Source organism: Spea bombifrons, chromosome 12 (genome assembly GCF_027358695.1).
Source record: "Spea bombifrons isolate aSpeBom1 chromosome 12, aSpeBom1.2.pri, whole genome shotgun sequence".
Taxonomy (NCBI): Eukaryota; Metazoa; Chordata; class Amphibia; order Anura; family Pelobatidae; genus Spea; species Spea bombifrons.
In genome coordinates, this window is record NC_071098.1 from 12,618,962 (window position 1) to 12,637,854 (window position 18,893).

General features: G+C 38.3%; 1 protein-coding gene across 1 annotated transcript; it reads left to right on the top strand.

The window, feature by feature from the left end:
* The first annotated feature begins 6,343 nt into the window (after nt 1-6,343).
* LOC128470561 (5-hydroxytryptamine receptor 3A-like) lies at nt 6,344-16,935 on the top strand. The gene is made up of 9 exons (XM_053452449.1): nt 6,344-6,410; nt 8,274-8,431; nt 9,284-9,328; nt 10,715-10,824; nt 12,434-12,603; nt 13,022-13,179; nt 14,791-15,001; nt 16,255-16,482; nt 16,581-16,935. The coding sequence occupies exons 1-9, from the start codon at nt 6,344-6,346 to the stop codon at nt 16,862-16,864; spliced, it is 1,431 nt and encodes a 476-aa protein (XP_053308424.1). The 3' UTR covers nt 16,865-16,935.
* Nucleotides 16,936-18,893: the final 1,958 nt, after the last annotated feature.

Genomic DNA, 18,893 nt, shown 5'->3' on the forward strand with positions numbered 1-18,893 from the left:
TACCCCCCACCCCCTCCCTCCCTATTATCTACTCTATCCCCCCTTTGTACTTCACTTACCTTTCAGCAGTCCTGCGGTGCGCGCTGCTTCACTGCTTCGCGCAGGAAATTACATCATATTCCGGCGCTCAGCGGGTACTGACAACTTGATAAGCAAAAACCACTTGGCGCCCCTCTCTCCTCCACTTCAAAAAAAAAAAGGCGCTTGAGCAATTGCCCCACTCTGCTCTATGGCAGGGCTGGCCCTGTGTATTAAATGGATCAGATGGAAGTTGAAGACCGTCTAATTTGAGCTCTTACAAGACAAAGTACAATATTGTGAACACTCAATCATGCTAAATCATTCCATTGTTTTTTTGTTTTTTTAGAGAGATTGTTCCACATTTTGTACTTTACTAAATAACTGCCCTATATCGCCATGGTAAATAAATATGGCCTGAAGTGGTCTAATTGACGTTAGGTATATACATATTGTCCTGCAGACAATGTAATGTCTCACAAATTGTGCCTCTCTTGTCATCATTTGATGATGTATTTTGACTGCTATTCACTATTTTTTTAAAATTAACAACGCCCATAGAATAGCCCTCCTTGGGCAGAATTTAGTACTACAGATAATTCTACCACAAGTGATTGAACGCCAAAGAATGGATCCAATAGATTCATGAACTGAGATAAAACTTAAAGTTTTTGGTCTATTCAAGGATTGGTATTCAATTACTTGGAATAGATTTATCACCGTTATTAAATCCAAGTTATCAGATAATTCCCGTTTCTTGCTTTTTTTAGGGATATCTGGCGATTTAAGAGTTACATTATTGTGCTGTCCAAGATTTTGGTTAATCTGCTTCTGTAGTTTTATTAAAGGCATGTGAGATGATATTGTATTTTGCTGCTATAATGAAGCTACACAGACATTCCGGAGCCTGAACCCTATCCAAACACGTAGTTTCATCAAACAGAATGTTGGCATTGGAGGAGATCACCAATGCATGCAACAACCAGAGTGAGTGAGTTTATCGAGACCTTCTGAGCGAAATGTTGGGTGGGTGAAATGTTGGACACAGTCATAACTGTCACCTCCATAGCTTTTATAAAAGTTACCTATTGCTTGTGATTTTTGTAAATCTGTATAACTTTGACTGAAATGTAAGGGACTAATTTACCTTATGGAAGCTAGGATCAGCAACATAAACATGGCAGAGTGGCATACCATTTTCTTGTCCTGATGTTATCTCCCTTCTCAGAGACCTCGCAGAAAAAAATGGGGCACCCATAAACAACACTGTGGGCGAGGGTAAGGGGCTGAAGGGGTGGAGTGAGTATGTATATAATGTGTATGTGCAAGTGTATGTGTGTTAGCATGAATGCGTATGTATACGTGTGTGTATAAAAGGGAGTGAGTGCTAGCATGAATGTAAACGTGTGTGTTAACAAGAATGTGAATGTATTAGGGGAGTGTGAGTTAGCATGAATGTGTATCTGTAAGTGTGTGTGTGAGTGTATGTGTGTTAGCGTGAGTGTAAGTTTGTGTAAGCATGATAGTGTGTGTAAATATGTGTGCCAGTGCATATGTTAGTTACCTGGGGGAGCAAGGGGTCGATGGGACCACTTGGCATAACCTGCCCCACGAGACCAGAAGATGCAAGCCCTCCCTGTCCATTTTCATTTTCTCCTGAAACAAGGTTAGACAGAAACAGACAAACACTTTATTCCCCATATAGCTTTCTCCACAAAAATATGTACACTATAGGATTTGGGAATGGCACATATACAATTTACCTTCTGAAGGAATGTATTTACGGTTGTATTTACACTAAAATTTGCACTAAAATAGGAATAATGAAAATGAGCCGGAAAAAAACTGACTATATGTTGAGTTCAGAAAGTAAATAAAAAGTGGCAGTCTCTTCCTAGAGCCCCAATTAGGAACACAGGCTAATGCACAGCCTGACAGGCTTACTCACCTGTCAACTTCTTCTTCTTAGTTTAAGGGGACCATATTTTTTAAATTAAATCTGGGGACTATTTTATATGCATATTTTCTTCAAACTATGTATGCAGTGTACTTAGTATGTGTTTATGAAGGACAGGCACTGCACACCGACACCCAAACACACACACCAGGACAGGCTCTTCCCCACCGACACCCAAACACACACACACACACACACACACACACACACACACCAGGACAGTTTAGGGCACATGTGTGCACTGCCCCATTTGGGTGCCGGCCAACTCTTCTTGTTCATCTTTGTGGGGGAAAAAATCTTCGTATTCCATGAATATTCGCCTGTTCCTGTATTCGGTTCGGGTGAATATTTGTGTACATTCTTCGTGTTCGGTTTTTTTTCTTTGTTTTCTGTAGAAGGGGTTAATACGGGTTAATAGGGGTTAACGCGGTACGCACTACGCAGAAGCTTTGACGCCAGGACTTTAAATGTCTGTACGAGCAACTCTATTAGTACCCGGCAGGACGAACGACCAATAGAGAGGGGCCTCCTCTGGCATCAGGCGCACGGCCCTTTAACTCCTGACAGCGAACCTACGGATTTCCACTCCCGTTAACCCCTGCGATGCTAGGTAGATAAGGTAGGTTAGATGGAGAAGGGACCAGGGAGATTAGTAAACAAAGACGAACACGAAGATTCTTGCACGCATGTTTTGCCGCGTGCATGTTCATATGTTCGGTATTCAGGCTGAACAACGAAAACGCACCCTTCGTGTTTGTTTTTATGTTCGTCCAAATACGAATGCACAAGTCTAATTAGTACCCACTTCATGACACCAGAATGGATACCCAGATAGGATACAGTGATTTCTCCAGTCCAAAACACTATGCAAAGTATAGGTCAAGGGGACTTCAATTATTTAAAAATATTAATAATTTTTTTTAAAAAAATGGATGTGAGTGGTCTTTTACATAAAGGACATACATTTTCTTGGCTGTTTCTTTAGTATAATTGCAATGGCCTCTCCATGCTCTGCAGAGTGTGAAACGCCTGGCTCCGTCCCTTGTGCGTTGGTTCAATCTTGCCTGTTCACGCATGCGCAGTATTCCTAGGAGTTGGACCTACTGGCAGGTGGGCACGATCAGCTGCTACAGTACAGAACCCTTCATTTCATACTGTTTGCTTCATTTATTAACCCTTTCACTAACTATGTGGAAGCAACACACCCAAACCATAATTTCTATTGTGTCTCATTTGTTTTTCTATGAACATTTTCCCAAGTAACTATTGAATTAAAAATTGTAATCGGTGCTTGTCTTAATGTTGATATGTCGTAAATTTCTTATATCTTACGTCTTATTATCCTATTCTCTTTGCTAGGGTGTACGCATTAGATGTCTGAACTGAGGTGTGAGGAAAACATGTTTTTATGGCACAAATTAGCTTTATCTGTCCATGCACTCTGTGTGTTTTCTTGTTTAGATTTGTAGCATTAGCCCATATAATCTGTTTCCCAGAAACACAATTATAGATCAGCAAGTTACTAGAATCAAATTCCATTAAAGCAATTGAATTCCGAGAGAATTTGATACTTGTGTCTCAGTTCATTATAACCCAGACACAAAACAGAGAAAATCTATCCTTCCAATCCCTGGGTATTTAAAGTCCGCCGAGGTGGGAGAGGGTAGCAGTGACAAAGAAAGGGGTAAAACGGAATAAGAATGAGGAGTTATTCTCTAATCAATGTTGAAGGTGACATGGCTATAATAATAATAATATTTAAAGGTGAAAATAGGGTGCAGCCATGGTAGAATATGACATGAAGTGACTATGCCATCCACATAACGGGGTCCGGGCTGCACCTCACTTGTGTTCGAGTGACCCTGTGTTTAAGATGTTAAAATAACTGGAAAGTATGGAAAAAGTGACACTTTAATGTGTCCAGAGAGCAGTACCAAAATTTTGATGTGGCCCTATGACTTCTTGGGAGGTGTTGTAACATTGTACATTATATAGAAGAATAATATATTTATATTTATATTTTTGTGGTACCAGTCTGTGGCTATAGGTTTGAGCTGCGTTAATGAATTATAATTAATGATATTAAAAATTAACGTTAAAGTAAATTCATAGATTCAGCCTCTTGGATGAGAATGAAGGTGAGGCCCGGAACTTTCCTCCTGGAGATGTGTGAACCCCGTATTCATCTAGGCCATGTGATGCTGACTTTACAACCTAAGGGCTCGGGTGGTCCCAGGGTACTTGTGTCAGGTCACCCCTGACATCTGGGTTCAAAAACAGGACCTGTTACCTTCAAGTGGTGAAAAAGACACACACAGCTTGAACGAAGATCTTATGGCAACGGTGAGGCATGTAAGATATTCATATTCTTTGTTTCTGCAGGTCTACTTGTTAACGTAGGAGAGACCCCCTACTTGCTGCATTTTTTGCCTCATTTAAGATGCTTCGGAATTCCCTGTATTCATTAATGTTAGGAGATTTTTCACATCCAAATGCTTAAATCGAGGTATACGTTTCTATATGAACATTCGACAATCCTATACACGCTGCTGTTACATACTGGGTATCAAGGCTTGAAATGGGTGTCTAATTAGATTGGGGCTCTGAGTGAGTTGGGGAAGGATTTCACTTCCCGAGGTTTTTGATTTTTATTGAGCTTGGTTAATTAAAAGAGCGATTGGTGCCGGGATGACACTTTAAGTGGTATGTGGAATATCGCATGCTTCTGTGTACTCTACAGATGTATAATGCTATCATCGTACTGCACAGAAATCACAAATATATCCACCTACAACTCTAGAAACCCTATAAAACCGTGAAATTAGTCAAATTACTGCAATATCCCAAGCAGAGTACATGCACATATTTTGGAAATATAACAAGGATATCACACATGTAAAGACATAGCGCATGAGGGACCTGTCACCTTCACATCTTTCCTGCAGAAATGAAGTAACTGAATAAGACTACCAATAATTGTGCTTTTTGCTATCAGCTTCACTCCTTAGGAAGCATTTAGTTTACAAATATTAGACTATGTCGCCTCCAGGGTGTCAAAATCTGGGGCAAACTGTGACAAAACTATCATATGGAATACATTATCTTGTCCCTAACCCATGAACATCAATCAGCAACTTAACAATTAGGGAGAAAAATAACTTTCTGGGGGAATGAATCATTATGGATGATAATAATTATTCTGAAAATAGGAAATAAAAATGAGTATTCCCAATGTAACTGGGAATAATATGTTGTTATATTCCACACACAGCAGACTCTAGGAAGGATGTGGCATAAATCTCCTCACAAGTATCTGGCTTATAATTATTCTCACCAGGCAGAGCACTTTTATAAACGTTATGAAAGGGAAATGCATTGGATGCGGTGCAGTATGACTCTTTTATGTGCTGTACGCAGTAGGAGCTGCATTTAGACTGGTCAGAATACTAGAAAGGATATATTTTTAGGGATTTATACTTGTTTGGCAGGGGATGAGTTAAGATCTCAGGTAACTAATTGCTCTGTGTGAAACCATTTGTCTGAATGATTAGCATCAAGTGGACATGACAGTGCTAATGGTGATAGGTAGAAAGGGCAACATGCTCTGTCTGACTCCTTAGATTACAGAGTGACATCACACAGACCGGAGAGGAGCTGCCAGCTGCCGACAGAAGGACAAATTCATCCAGGAAACTTACTTGGAATCAAGTGATGGAGAACATGAAAGAGAGGGAGAGAAAGACAGGTGAACCACTACAATAAGAGGCAATCGGAGAGACAGGCGCAACGACGAAGAGGTGAGAGACAGTGTGGGCACAGAAGAGCGAGGAGTGACAATTCAGCAGAAGTTTATAAAGTAGGGCAGAGAAAAGGGAGTGGATAATTTAAGAAAGAAAGGAGAAAAAAGGGAATATCTGCAAAGTTTTTCCAAAAATAAGAGATATAAATTGTATAATGTGAAGAAGAAAGAAACACAGAAACACAGCAAGACTGAATGCAATGACTGAGAAGGACGAAAGGCCAAGATAGAGAAGAGTGGTCAAAAACAGGGATTGGTAAGAATAAAAAAATAGAATTAATAGAAGGAACAAAAGAATAAACTATATACCCTATTTTCAAAAAAGCAGAGATAGAATCAAATTATAGAAAGCAGATAGTAAGGATTTCTGTTCCAGAAGGAAAGCAGAACAGAAAATCAACTGGAGGACGTTAATACATTCTTCAGAGACCAGGGGGAGACTGTAGGACAAGATCCAAAATCTGCCACGTCACCGGTCCTTCTCAGGCTGAAGAACTTCACAGCGAAAGCGGGAATTGGTAACATATTTTCTAGGACTGAAGGAGCAAAGAAAGGCCAGCGACAAAACAATGGCCTCTTCATATTCCTGGATCCATCCCAGCCTGCTTATCCTTCCCCTCATCATCGCCTGTGCAGGTGAGTTTATGGGGGAAACGTATTATCACTAATTATCACTAATTGTTCCATAGCAATTGCCTCATATTTAATACTTGGAACCAGGAATATTTTTATACATATGGCCCAATATCGTAAACGGGGAGCATCACCCTATCATACTACATTCTACATTAAGAATAATTTATACAATTATGATTGCTATATTGGCCTAATTTTTCACGACGCATCTAATTTTCACTTTGCAGACCACCACGTACAGTTAAGTGCTATTCCCCAGTGTGCGGAACATAAAAAAATCCCCAAATACATCAATTACTTTATCAAGTTTATGCATCCCCCAAACCGCACAGATGATAGGTATTGGTCACAACATTTAAAAATCAGATGGGTCCAGGAAAAACTGTGGCATGTGACATGTTTACAACCACTTTTGATATTGATTATATATATATATATATATATATATATATATATATATATATATATATCGTTATATACGCTTCTCCTTAATTACTGGTTCTTAGTTTGCATAATGACACATTGAGGGTCTGAGACAATAGGGACAATGCAGAAGAGCAGCATTACCTTATTAAAAATATGATGATTAGATTTACATTTTAAAAAGAACATACATATAAAACTTTACATAACACCTACAAGATTTCATTGTAAAATTGTATAAATAAATATTGGGGTGTTTACAGACAAAGCAAAATATGGCACATATGTAAAAAGTAATCGAAATCTTTAATACAGGCATTATTCATTTCAAAGTACTGCGTTTGAAAATAGTCTTACATTAAAAAGGGTGACAATTATACTTTATACTAATCCCAACATCAGATCAATAATATTTGGTGCGTTATTAGAATAATAATTGAATTCACCTTGCCTTGATGATGTTGCGGTCCTTCACAACATATTGCTAAAAATTGCTATTAAATCATGATTACATGACCAACGTCTTTACCAGCTTTACGAGTTGTATAAATTAGCTTAGCGGCATATGATTGATAATATAAAGCGTTTTCACTAATAGGTATGAGCCTTAACATGATCTCTTTGGATTTCTCAATGTAGTTGTGGGTGTGCTCTGGGATAAAGGGCAGAACGACAATGGGAATAATAAATAGAAAAGAAAAAAAGGGAAAGGAAAAGAAAGACAGAGAAATGGAGGAAGAAAACAGTAACTATATCATGATTTTAGTTCTGCAGTAAGTTGCAAAGCAGTTTGTAGAACAATTTACTGATCAATAATATGTCAATTGTGGCTTCTATTAAATTCATTCTTTGAGGGTGATTAGATATCTAGCCCAAGAATTTATACATAAAACTATTAAATCCTTTTTACATTGCCCTTACTTGGTCCAGTATAAATCCATTTTAAATTTGTCTTAGAGTTGGGGGAAAACCCCTCTGAACTCTAGATTCTGCTTACACCAAATAAGTGTTTTTATCTTATATGGGTGCTTGAGCTAAAAATGCATCCATCTTTTTTTTTTGGGGGGGGGGTATTGACCGAATCTGCCAAAGCAACTCAATTTGGCTGTGGATTCCACATCTAAATGCCCTTCCTTTAGTTACATTTACTAAATTTGTGAAACAGTGACCCCAATATAGAGTTCAGAATAAAGGGTATTTATAGCACTCTTACTCCTGCTTTATTATATGTAATAATTATTAAATAATAAATAAGATATAATGTAAGATCAGATGAAAATCAGATAACAAGACGAAGCCAACCTGACTTTTAGCAGGCAGAAAAAAAAAAAAATATATATATATATGTCTTATTTTTTTATATATATATATTTGTTTTTCTATTGAACTAGACTAGTGAGTGCACAAAAATAATGCATTTTATTATCTTTAATCTTGCAGCCATTGGGGCCAGTAGTCCCAATTCCACCAAGCCAGCCCTCCTTCGCCTTTCAGACTACCTCATGGAAGAATACAAGAAGGGTGTGAGACCTGTTCTGGACTGGAGACGCACCACCACTGTATATATTGATGTCATAGTCTATGCCATTTTGGGAGTGGTAAGTTCTAAGTACGTTCGCAAGAAATAGAAAAAATTTCCACCCACAGGGGGTAACTTTAAAAAACATCCAACTGTAGTCAATGGAGTATAAAAGTACATGGCTATTCTAGAGAATGTACTAAGAGAACACTTTTCCGGCAGGGTCATGTCTTTTCAAGCTGAAATAAAACAGTTTCCCCTGACAGCCTTGGAATAGATCCCCGGACAGTGAACATGTGTTAACCCAGTGTAAACTATCGCTATTGATCATTAAATGAGTAGCTCGAGCTTTAAAGGTACTCCTCCATTTAATGAAATACCGAGGCCAGCCACCATTGACTAATGTGCGAGCTTCTACATTTCATGGATACTGGTGGGAACAACAAGAAGAGCTACACAAATAGGGAATGTCTTTTTGATTTATCAGAATGTTTTAATACATATGACTACCATAATTGTACTCTCCTCTAGCCAGTGCACTCATACCTTATGTTTAATGGTTATTTGGCCTGGCGGAATACTGTAAAATCTTAGGGTTACAATGAATAGCTGCTTACGTTTAATTAATCCAACCTGGTCAATTGGAATAGAGAATCATAGCTGAAATATGGAGTTCTAGGTTCTAAAACAGCATGAAGAATTGTCCTACACCAAAGTTCATGAGAGTTATAACATCCACACTTTCACAAATATGCCCTGGATAGACCCCTATTAGCTATAGTTGAGCTCCCCATTAAAGCTGGCAAACGATTTGCATTGACGGGAAGAATTGTCCACAACTGGACCAAATGAAGAAAAAATAACCTATGAACTGTTTTTGTGTCCAATAAATGTATTAAACTTCTTTTTTTTTTTGCAATTTCTTTCCTAGGATGAGAAAAATCAAGTGCTGACAACATACATCTGGTATAGACAGGTAATGTTCACAAAATATAAGATCTGCTTGATTATTTTATTTCTGTTTTCTTTAGAGGAATATAAGTGCATTATTATGTTATTTAAATATTTTTTTTATTATTATTTGTACATTATTAACACAGTTTAAGTGATATAGTTGTTATTAGAAGCATTAGCTATGAGATCCGAAACAAATAATTCTTTGTAACGTATGTCTAGGAATCTTCTTTCATAGTTTGGGATCTCTGCAGCTGAGTGTCAAATCAGATGATCAAACCTAATCTAATAGAATCGGCAAGATCACTATATAATAAAGGCTAAATTCCCAAGTGCATAACTTATTTCATTTATTCTTCCGTAGAGCTTACATTACTTGGATCAGCTACCTATACAGTTTAGAAGCCGTGTAATACTGACCATTTCTCCTGATAAATATCTTTATAACTTTTTTTAATGTAATTTTTACAGTTATTATTTAATGCTGCCCCTTTTCAATATGCTTTATACATTATCTACTCCATTGCTCGTCTAATATACATCTTTAATTGTTAGTGCCCATTCTTTATTAAAATAAAAACCATAAGAGAAACACGTCTGCTTCATATACTTAAGGAAAGCTTAAATTAAGTCAACACTGTCCATTAGAAACCCAATTTTGCAAAACTAACTCAAAGGATAATACTTTTCATCATAATAACCAGCACATGACTTAATTAGAAGTCTCGCTAATTTATTTCAGCACAAAAAGAAAATGATGATAAAATGACGTTTTTTGTTACTCAATTTGTGGGCTTTTGGGAAATAGTAACTTGCTAAAGGCTTTTATTTCATGTCATACCCCCCAATGATGTGATTTTTATTCTAGTTAGTGCATCCATCCAAGTGCAGAACGTAAGGGACGCTGCAGCCATCATATACACTTAAATTCATTAGATACATGTACAACTGAACACTGAGAACAGTTCAAACACTTATTTAAGAGCCGTGTAATTCATGGAAAAGCAGTAAATGAGTGAGAATAAGACAAAATAGGGGACAAAATATATGGGACATTAGAAATATAAATTGGATTCTGAGTGGTTTCCTTGGTTTCCGTGGTTTCCAAAAACAGATTGTCATGGCGTAAAACGCTTGCTTGCTGTAAATGGGACAATAATGAGAAGAAAAAACAAAAAAAAAATATTTTAATTCGGAGCTCCTTAACTGCAATTTTTGTACTGAACGCGCAGAGAAAAAGAACGTTCTGCTATATGAGGATATATTGCAAACTGACACCTCCACGTCTCGTGCTTTCACGTGTGTTTGTGCAATGGTGTGTTTGGGTTCTTCACATCACAATGGTGTTGTAACTTACTGAGACTACTTAAATGCATGGAGCCCCTACATGTGTTTGTCTTCCATGTAGTTCTGGGTGGACGAGTTTCTTACCTGGGATCCAACAAAGTTTGAAAACATTACTCAGATCTCCATCCCTACAGAAAAGGTCTGGATCCCGGACATAATGATCAATGAATTGTAAGTAGTGGCAAATGCTCATGCCTATGATCCATCACTGTGTTTCCTCGTAATGTCATTATATTGGTGGCCAGGGCCTTCTTAAGGCTGTGGGGTTTTTTTTGTAAATAAAATAACTGACTTTTCTGGATTTGTAAATACAAGGAAGTAGAACACTGTGATTCACTCTTATCCAACAAACATTCTGAGCCGGAAGTATGGTTATATGTGCAAGCACCATGACTTCAAGGAAACAAGCATCTCAGCTTCAAAATCTCTCCAGTAGAACACACTATTATTTTGTTCAACACCATTTTAAGTGCTTGAAGCTGGACAACTCTGTTGGGGGCAAGCTTAGAGGTGGGATGGGGACATGGTTAGTGGAGGAGCTGGGGCAGGACCATTCTCACACTTTATATGTCCAAGCCAACTCACAATATAGAAAAGCAAGACGCCAGGATATGATGTTGTATTGTGGTGCTCTGCTTTAATACATCGCAAGGTGACCATCTGGGAGCTGTGATTGAGGTCTGTTCTAAAGTCTTCACAAGTGTGTGGGACACTACCCTAAATCCTGTGCAAAACAAGACACACAACTGCAGTAAATGTTGAGAAATAGATCAATGTCAACAGTTAATAAAATTAGAATTGATTTTAAATTTACAAGTAACTCTGGCAGAGATGTCATTATCTCTTTCATCCTGCTAAGAAAAATGCATTTAAATATTACCTAACTACAATGTGCAACTTTGGTAGCAAATTCTATGTATCTATGCAGATATTTTGCATAACACTGACTATAACACTGATGATTCTTTAATTATAATAATAACAAACAATTTCCAACCAGGGGCATGATTAGAAACCCTGGGACCCCCAACTTCACCAAGCAACATGCCCCACAGTGCCACCTTTGCCCTCAGCTTGTGAGTGCCACTTTTGCTAGTCTGTGCCACCATTATCCTCAAAGAGTATGTCTGTGCCATCATGCACCAATCAGCTTGTTTGTGCCATCATTGCCCCCAAACAGCTTGTCTATGCCTTCTTTGCCCCTTGGAACATATATTCTGGCACACGCACATAAACATACATACAAATGTACACATGCTAACACACATACACATGTTTACACATACACTTACTCATACACGTACACACTTATTCTAACACACACATTCCCACTCACACCACGGATATATAAACATTCATGCTCACACACAAACACTTACCACACACTCCATGCCACAACACTTACACATACATGCTCACACACAAACACATACACATCTATGCTCACACACATCTACTCAAGCACTCAAACAGTTACACATTAATGCGTAGACATACAAACACTTGCTTTCACATACAGATTCATTTTAACACTCACTTATACATAGACAATCATGCTCACATACACTTATAAATAGACATTGACACATAGACACCGTGCGAGCAGCCTCGGTCCCCTTTAGGGTTACGTGATGTAACATGACCCCACTGCAAACTCTGTGTTAAAAAGCATTTAAATGAATAGTCAGTATCAGGGTTGGTAAGATGCATCTTTTTTAGGATGTGTGGCAGCATATTATACTCTGTGCAATGTTCACTGGTGCTATGTTTCCTCCAATAGTGTTGATGTTGGAAAGTCCCCAGATATTCCATATGTCTACGTCAATTATGAAGGTAGAATACAGAACTATAAGCCTATCCAAGTGGTGACCGCTTGCAGCCTTAACATATACAACTTTCCATTTGACCTTCAGAACTGTTCGCTAACATTCACCAGCTGGCTTCACACAAGTAAGTTTAGCATTCATTATTTAGGATCTGTGGATTTAGGAAATGTTTGGATCTAACATTTACCCTTTGCAAAGATCCTGCTGCACTATATAAATAAAGGGCATATGAATAACGCCACCTGTGATCTATGGGAAGATTTACTCAACTATGAAACGTTTAATAGAGTTTTTACTATAGTAAATCTGTAAACATCGCACTGAAAAGATTGTATTAATGGCTAGTAATAAAACATATCTGCTGACCTATTCATATATTCTATAATATATTCAATGGTATTGTTAGATTTACAACAAATGTATTACTGTAACAAGAGATGTAAAAAAAAATAAACAATGATATCTTCATTACTACGATTATACAATAAGGATAATCCTATAAGTAAGTCCTATAGTACATGGTATGTTTCTCTGCTTTCTAGTTCAGGATATTAATGTGTCACTATGGAGAACACCGGAGGAGGTGAAAGAAGACAAGAGTCTCTTTATGAACAAGGGCGAGTGGGAGCTGCTCTATGTATTGTCCCAATATCGAGAGTTTGTGGAGCATGAAGATAGCTTTGCAGAAATGAAATTCCATGTAAGAAAAATACGGTTGGAAGAGATACATGGATTATGTTCCCATGATTGTGTTGTATTGTGTGAATTGTCACATGATGTTGTTTATTGTTGGTGTCCATCATATTAAAAGAGGACCCAAGCCCTATTTTTATGTTAAATGGCATAATGGCAGGGCTGGTCTTAGTACCAGGCAGCAGGGTCTTTATCCGGAGTGCCCACAACTGGATTCAGCAAAGCCAACCAGAGGATAATGTAAATGAGACAAAAGTCTCATTATCTAACTCCAAATAAAAACCCACCTTCTCCACTATACATGCAGTAAAACGCATTGGAGTTGTCACGACACAGCGTACAGACGAGACTCCGTAGTCAGGTAGGACTGCAGGGAAGGTCCAGAGAGCCGAGATCAGGATACCGGAGAGCAGGATAAACGAGGAGCAAGCCGAGGTCAGGATACCGGAGAGCAGGATAAACGAGGAGCAAGCCGAGGTGAGGATACCAGAGATCAGGATAGTCAAAAACAAGCCGAGGTCAAATACAGGAATCAAGCAGGAAAACGCTATCTGGGTGCTAGCACAGGGCATAGACGACCATCAGAAGGCAAAGTCTCAGAGTTCTGAAGTCTCTTAAATAGGCACAGGAAGTTTAGGCACTAATTGGATGTTTCCCGCCAAATTTTCAAAGTGCCGTTACGTCACTTCCTGCGGCCATCTTGTGGTTGGCGATTCCGTAATCTTCCCATATAGGTTGGGGTAGTACCAGCCGGCGCCACTAGGTGGCGTGAAGAAGAACGAGTCAGGACTCCAGAGAAGGACGCGTCTCCCGGCTCCAGCTGCTGGGAGGATCTTGTGCAGGTAGGTGGTCTCCCTCTTCCTCGCGGCGGCTGCGGCTGCTGTGTAGACGAGGGAGGTCTTCCCCTTCTGCGCGGTGGCTGTGGCTGGGGCTGCCGTGCGGAAGCAGGGGGTCTCCCTCTTCCTCACGGCAGTTGCGGCTGGAGCTGCCGTGCAGAGGCGGGGGGTCTCCCCCTTCTTCGCGGCGCTTGCTGCTGCTGGTCCGAAGCGGGGGGTCTCCCCTCTCTTCGCGGTAGCAGCGACCGCCGGACCGGAGCGGGGGGTCTCCCCCTACCTCGCGGCTGCTGACACGCGGCTGGGGCCGTAACAGGAGTCCATGCAAAATGGTGATATGGAAGTTTTCATCTTACTTAATCCACTATGTTTGCAACTTTAACCTTCATGTAGGAAAAACGTCTTTGGGTTGGGGCTTTCTGATGCACAGTTATTGTGGTGAGATGATTTGCTTGCTTTTTATTTGAAGGCCAACAACAGCAAATCATGGACTAGAAGGGATATCTATAAATCGAAAAATATCATTATCTTGTTTATCTCCATGGTGCATGAATGGGGGCTAGAAGGTCATCTAATTGTAGGCCTGGCTGACAGGTATACCCATCTCATGTTATTCAAACAACAAGTAAAAGCACAAAGATTTCTGGCTGCAGGAATATTGGAAGAACTGAATTGTATAATTTAATAAAATGAAAGCAGGCACTTTTTTCAAATTCAATAATAAGTATGCATTTTCTAATCGGTTTTACCTCTGGTTTATCACATTTTATCTCATGCTATTGTAGGTAGTGATTAAAAGAAGACCCCTCTTCTATGCTGTGAATTTGCTTCTGCCCAGTATGTTTCTCATGGTCATGGATATTATAGGATTCTACCTTCCTCCAGATAGTGGCGAAAGGGTCTCTTTCAAGATCACGCTCCTTCTGGGATACTCTGTATTTCTCATCATTGTATCGGATACACTGCCTGCTACAGCCATCGGAACGCCGCTGATTGGTTAGTAGAAGTATCTATTACCCTTCTATTCTTTACATATAACATCCAAACAAGTCACCAAATAGATGACTTCTCCGTAACACATTCTTTACTTTAACTCTATTAATCAACTTGATTTTTTGTTCTTGATATTTAGTTTGACATCAGGGACTATTTAACCACACTAGAGCTATTGGTAATTTGGAAATTTGGGTCCCAAAGAGGGACAAGTTCGTACTAAAAAGAGATGCTTGGGAAGTATGCTCACTAAAAGAGATAAAGTGGGCTTGTAACATAGATATTGGCCTTTTTTAACCGGTAAACACCAATATTTACATTAAGTATACTGAAATGACACATAAGCTAAATAAACAGTAAACCAAATTAATGAACATTTTAATATACTCGTTTTTAAATTTTTTCTCGTTTCTCTTTTTTTCTTCCTTATAGTTCTGTGTTAACATGTGACCGTTGTTGACTTTATTTTAACTACCTTTCTACAGACGACAGTATTTCATTTCACCAAAATATATATCACTGCAGAACAATCAATGATTAAAATGTTGATCTAGATTTTATTGAGATGTTGTTGCGCAATACAAAATGAATGTTAAGCATAATGTATCAATGTCTTTGTGGCAATAAATGTATAATAAAGAAAGGAACAAAGGAGACCGTATTAAAGCGGGGAGAAAAATATCTGCAGGATCAGTTTCAGATCTTGTTTAGAAAGGGCATGGAATTGGAATAAGACATAAAATACATTAATATTTTTCCTTAGTTATTTGATTAACCCTTGCTTTAACAGTTCTGATGATCATGCTTATCCTAAAGAATATTAGAAAGTTGTTTTTTTATATACATACATTTACATAGCAGCTACTACAAGTATACGTCTTTTAGTGTTGTTTGGTTATAGTGATGAAATGGAAGAGTTAATGGATGGGGTCTTAGTTTAGTTAAAAATAAATCTGATCTTATTAGAACTATAAAGTCTAACGGGCACAGCAGAAAGGTATAGGTGACATAGAACTTATGGCTAGGACTTTGGTTACAAAAATGTTGTACCCTAGTGGTTTCCAGCTTAGTCCAAAGGGCCAACCAACTGTCCAGGGTTTATGAATGTTCCTATTTCAAGAGAATGTGGTAATCACTAAATCCTACCCTGTTAGTGTGACTTAAAGGTTGGGAACCATTGCTCTATACAACCCTCTGTCAAGGCGATAACTAAAAGTTATTTGGTTAGGTAATTTACGCGTTTTCTTCTTTCTTAGGTGTGTACTTTGTGGTTTGCATGGCGCTCTTGGTGATTAGTCTTACAGAAACTATACTCATAGTACGTTTAGTACATAAGCAGGACCTTCAGCCCCATGTTCCAAATTGGTTGAAGAGGCTGGTCTTGGAGAAAATAACAGTTATACTCTGCATCAGGGACAAGAAGTTTGGGACAGCTCGTACCGACAGCTTGGATATATCCCGGCAGACAGAAAACAGTAGTATTGGTGAGATTTACGGGTTGTTTCCTGCTCAGAAAATCATAGTCCATAACATGATGTTCTTTTAAAGTTTACCCTAGTACTAAAGCTTTTCTGTCCTGTAGAGAGACTGGCCCGGTACAATTCTGAGAACTCCAAGGACTATGAAAAGTCAGTTGGCGTCATTCTGCCCAGCCGAGAGAGTTCAGTGATCGTGGACAGCATTCTCCATGAAATTGCATCCATCCGACACTACCTGGAAAAACGAGATGAGTATAGAGATATAGCCAAGGAGTGGCTGCAGATCGGATATGTTCTCGATGTCCTCCTCTTCAGAGTGTATCTTTTGGCAGTTTTGGCCTATACGGTTACCATGGCAACGCTGTGGTCCTACTGGCAGCAGGCCTAAAGCTTAGAGGACCAGATGATAAGCTTCAGAAATAAATCCACTCAGTTACTTTCTAATTAAAACTAATTTGCTGCAAATTAGGTAAAAAAACCTGCTGCATTTATATTTGTACACTTTCTACAAAGATCCAGTATTTAGGGGTTAAAACAATGAGCCCAAAAGATTGTATATGTGCTCTGTAGATGTTTTATTTAGTAATGGCGATTTGCTTAGAGAAACACACCACACATTATTGTTTTTATGGACAAACCTAGCTTATCTTGTAGGAGAAAGCATAGATAGACCTTCCTGGAAATATATATACGGTATTAATTCTCAGCGTTAAATGAAAGAGAATAGTTCTTCAATATTAAAGGTTGCCCAAAAAAAGGCACTTAAGCAAAAATAATTCAAAAGTAGTGCATGACGTAGTGATGGAGAAAAAAATATAGCTAGAATATTTTTTTTACCATACATTTAAAGTTAAGGTGTTAGGTCTTAAATGTATATGATAAACTGGTTTAAAATCTGGGCTATATTCCTTGTAGAAAAATAATTCATAAAGTGTATTGTAGCTCACTAACGGTTAGTCTATATACCTCCTATATACCTTGATGACTCCTCAGAAAGGCAAAAGATCTCTAGGACATTGTGTATTATTGCTGAAATGTAAGGTGTGGGCTATAGACAAAGTAGATTCCATTTAATTAGGTTACTAGTGCACATGTTCATGATCATCAGGTATAACCAGTTTCTAAAATCACCAGAGATAATCATTAAAATTATACTGTCCACCAATATTTTAATTATGAGAAATTTGTAAAAAAATAAATAATTAAAAGACAACTTTATTAAAACTGCTATCCATTATTTATCTATCCATTATATTCTACTACTAATATAGAAGAAAATATGATACTTTCTATAACTTACATACCAAGTATTACTTCTTGAACATCTGATTTAACAAAGACAAGCTCTTTAAGGGGCAGAGGTGGCACAGGCAGGCTATTAACCCCTTCAGTCCCCTATGGACATACCAGTACATCCAAAAAACACATCCCAAGAATCCCCTATGGACATACCGGTACGTCCTGCCCTTCTTGCAGTGGCAGGGACACTCCTCCCTGACAGCTGAAGCCGGCATCGCCGGCTTTCTGCTGTCTGATCTGATGTAACAGCTTACGGCATGAAAGCCGGAAAGCTGTTACATTTTAAACTGCATTCCCTTCCGAGTTGTGTCACTGCTGACGTCACCTGGAAGTTCATCAGAGGACAGGATATCCCCTGCACAAAAACATTTATTGGGGTGCCATCTTTATCATTGCACAAGTGTTAAATTTAAACTCAACTATGTGCAGTTATGTTATGGACATTTTGTGTCACATAAATATTTTTTTATGTTAATAAAGACCCTACACAGTTGTAGGAATGAGAAATTACATAATTCATTATGAAGAGATGTCCTTAGTGCCAGCATCAGAGGATCGACATGTACACCAAGAAGCCTCAATTACATCCTTGATTTCAGAAGGCAATTAGTATTACCATCTCAGTATAATGCATCTCAGTATTAAATTTAACTCTATAATATTGGCATGTAATTTATATCAAGTCCTCTGCTGATCTCTCTACAGGATGTCAACTACTTTTGTACAATGTGTATTTTATGTTTTGTTGTTTGTGTTGTTCTCTTGTAACATGTATCGGTGTCCAAACATCCTCAATAAAACAATGCTTACAGAAAGAAGAGCCTCATTGGTTGATTTATTGCATATTACTTCTGCTGAGTTATCATGGGCATAAATAAACACATTAATCATGTTGAGTGCACAATATTGTAAATATTTAACTCATTGTTACCAATTAAATCAATAAAAGGGGGGAAATGGTGGTGAAAATATTTAGGCAAATATGATATTATGTAGAAAATGATGATCGCTGACACCATTCAGTTAAATACAATGAAAATCTAGAAGAATATACCTACTTTCAAACTTAAAAAGTACCTATATGAACATCGGTTTTAAGCTACGTTCAGTTTGTCCTA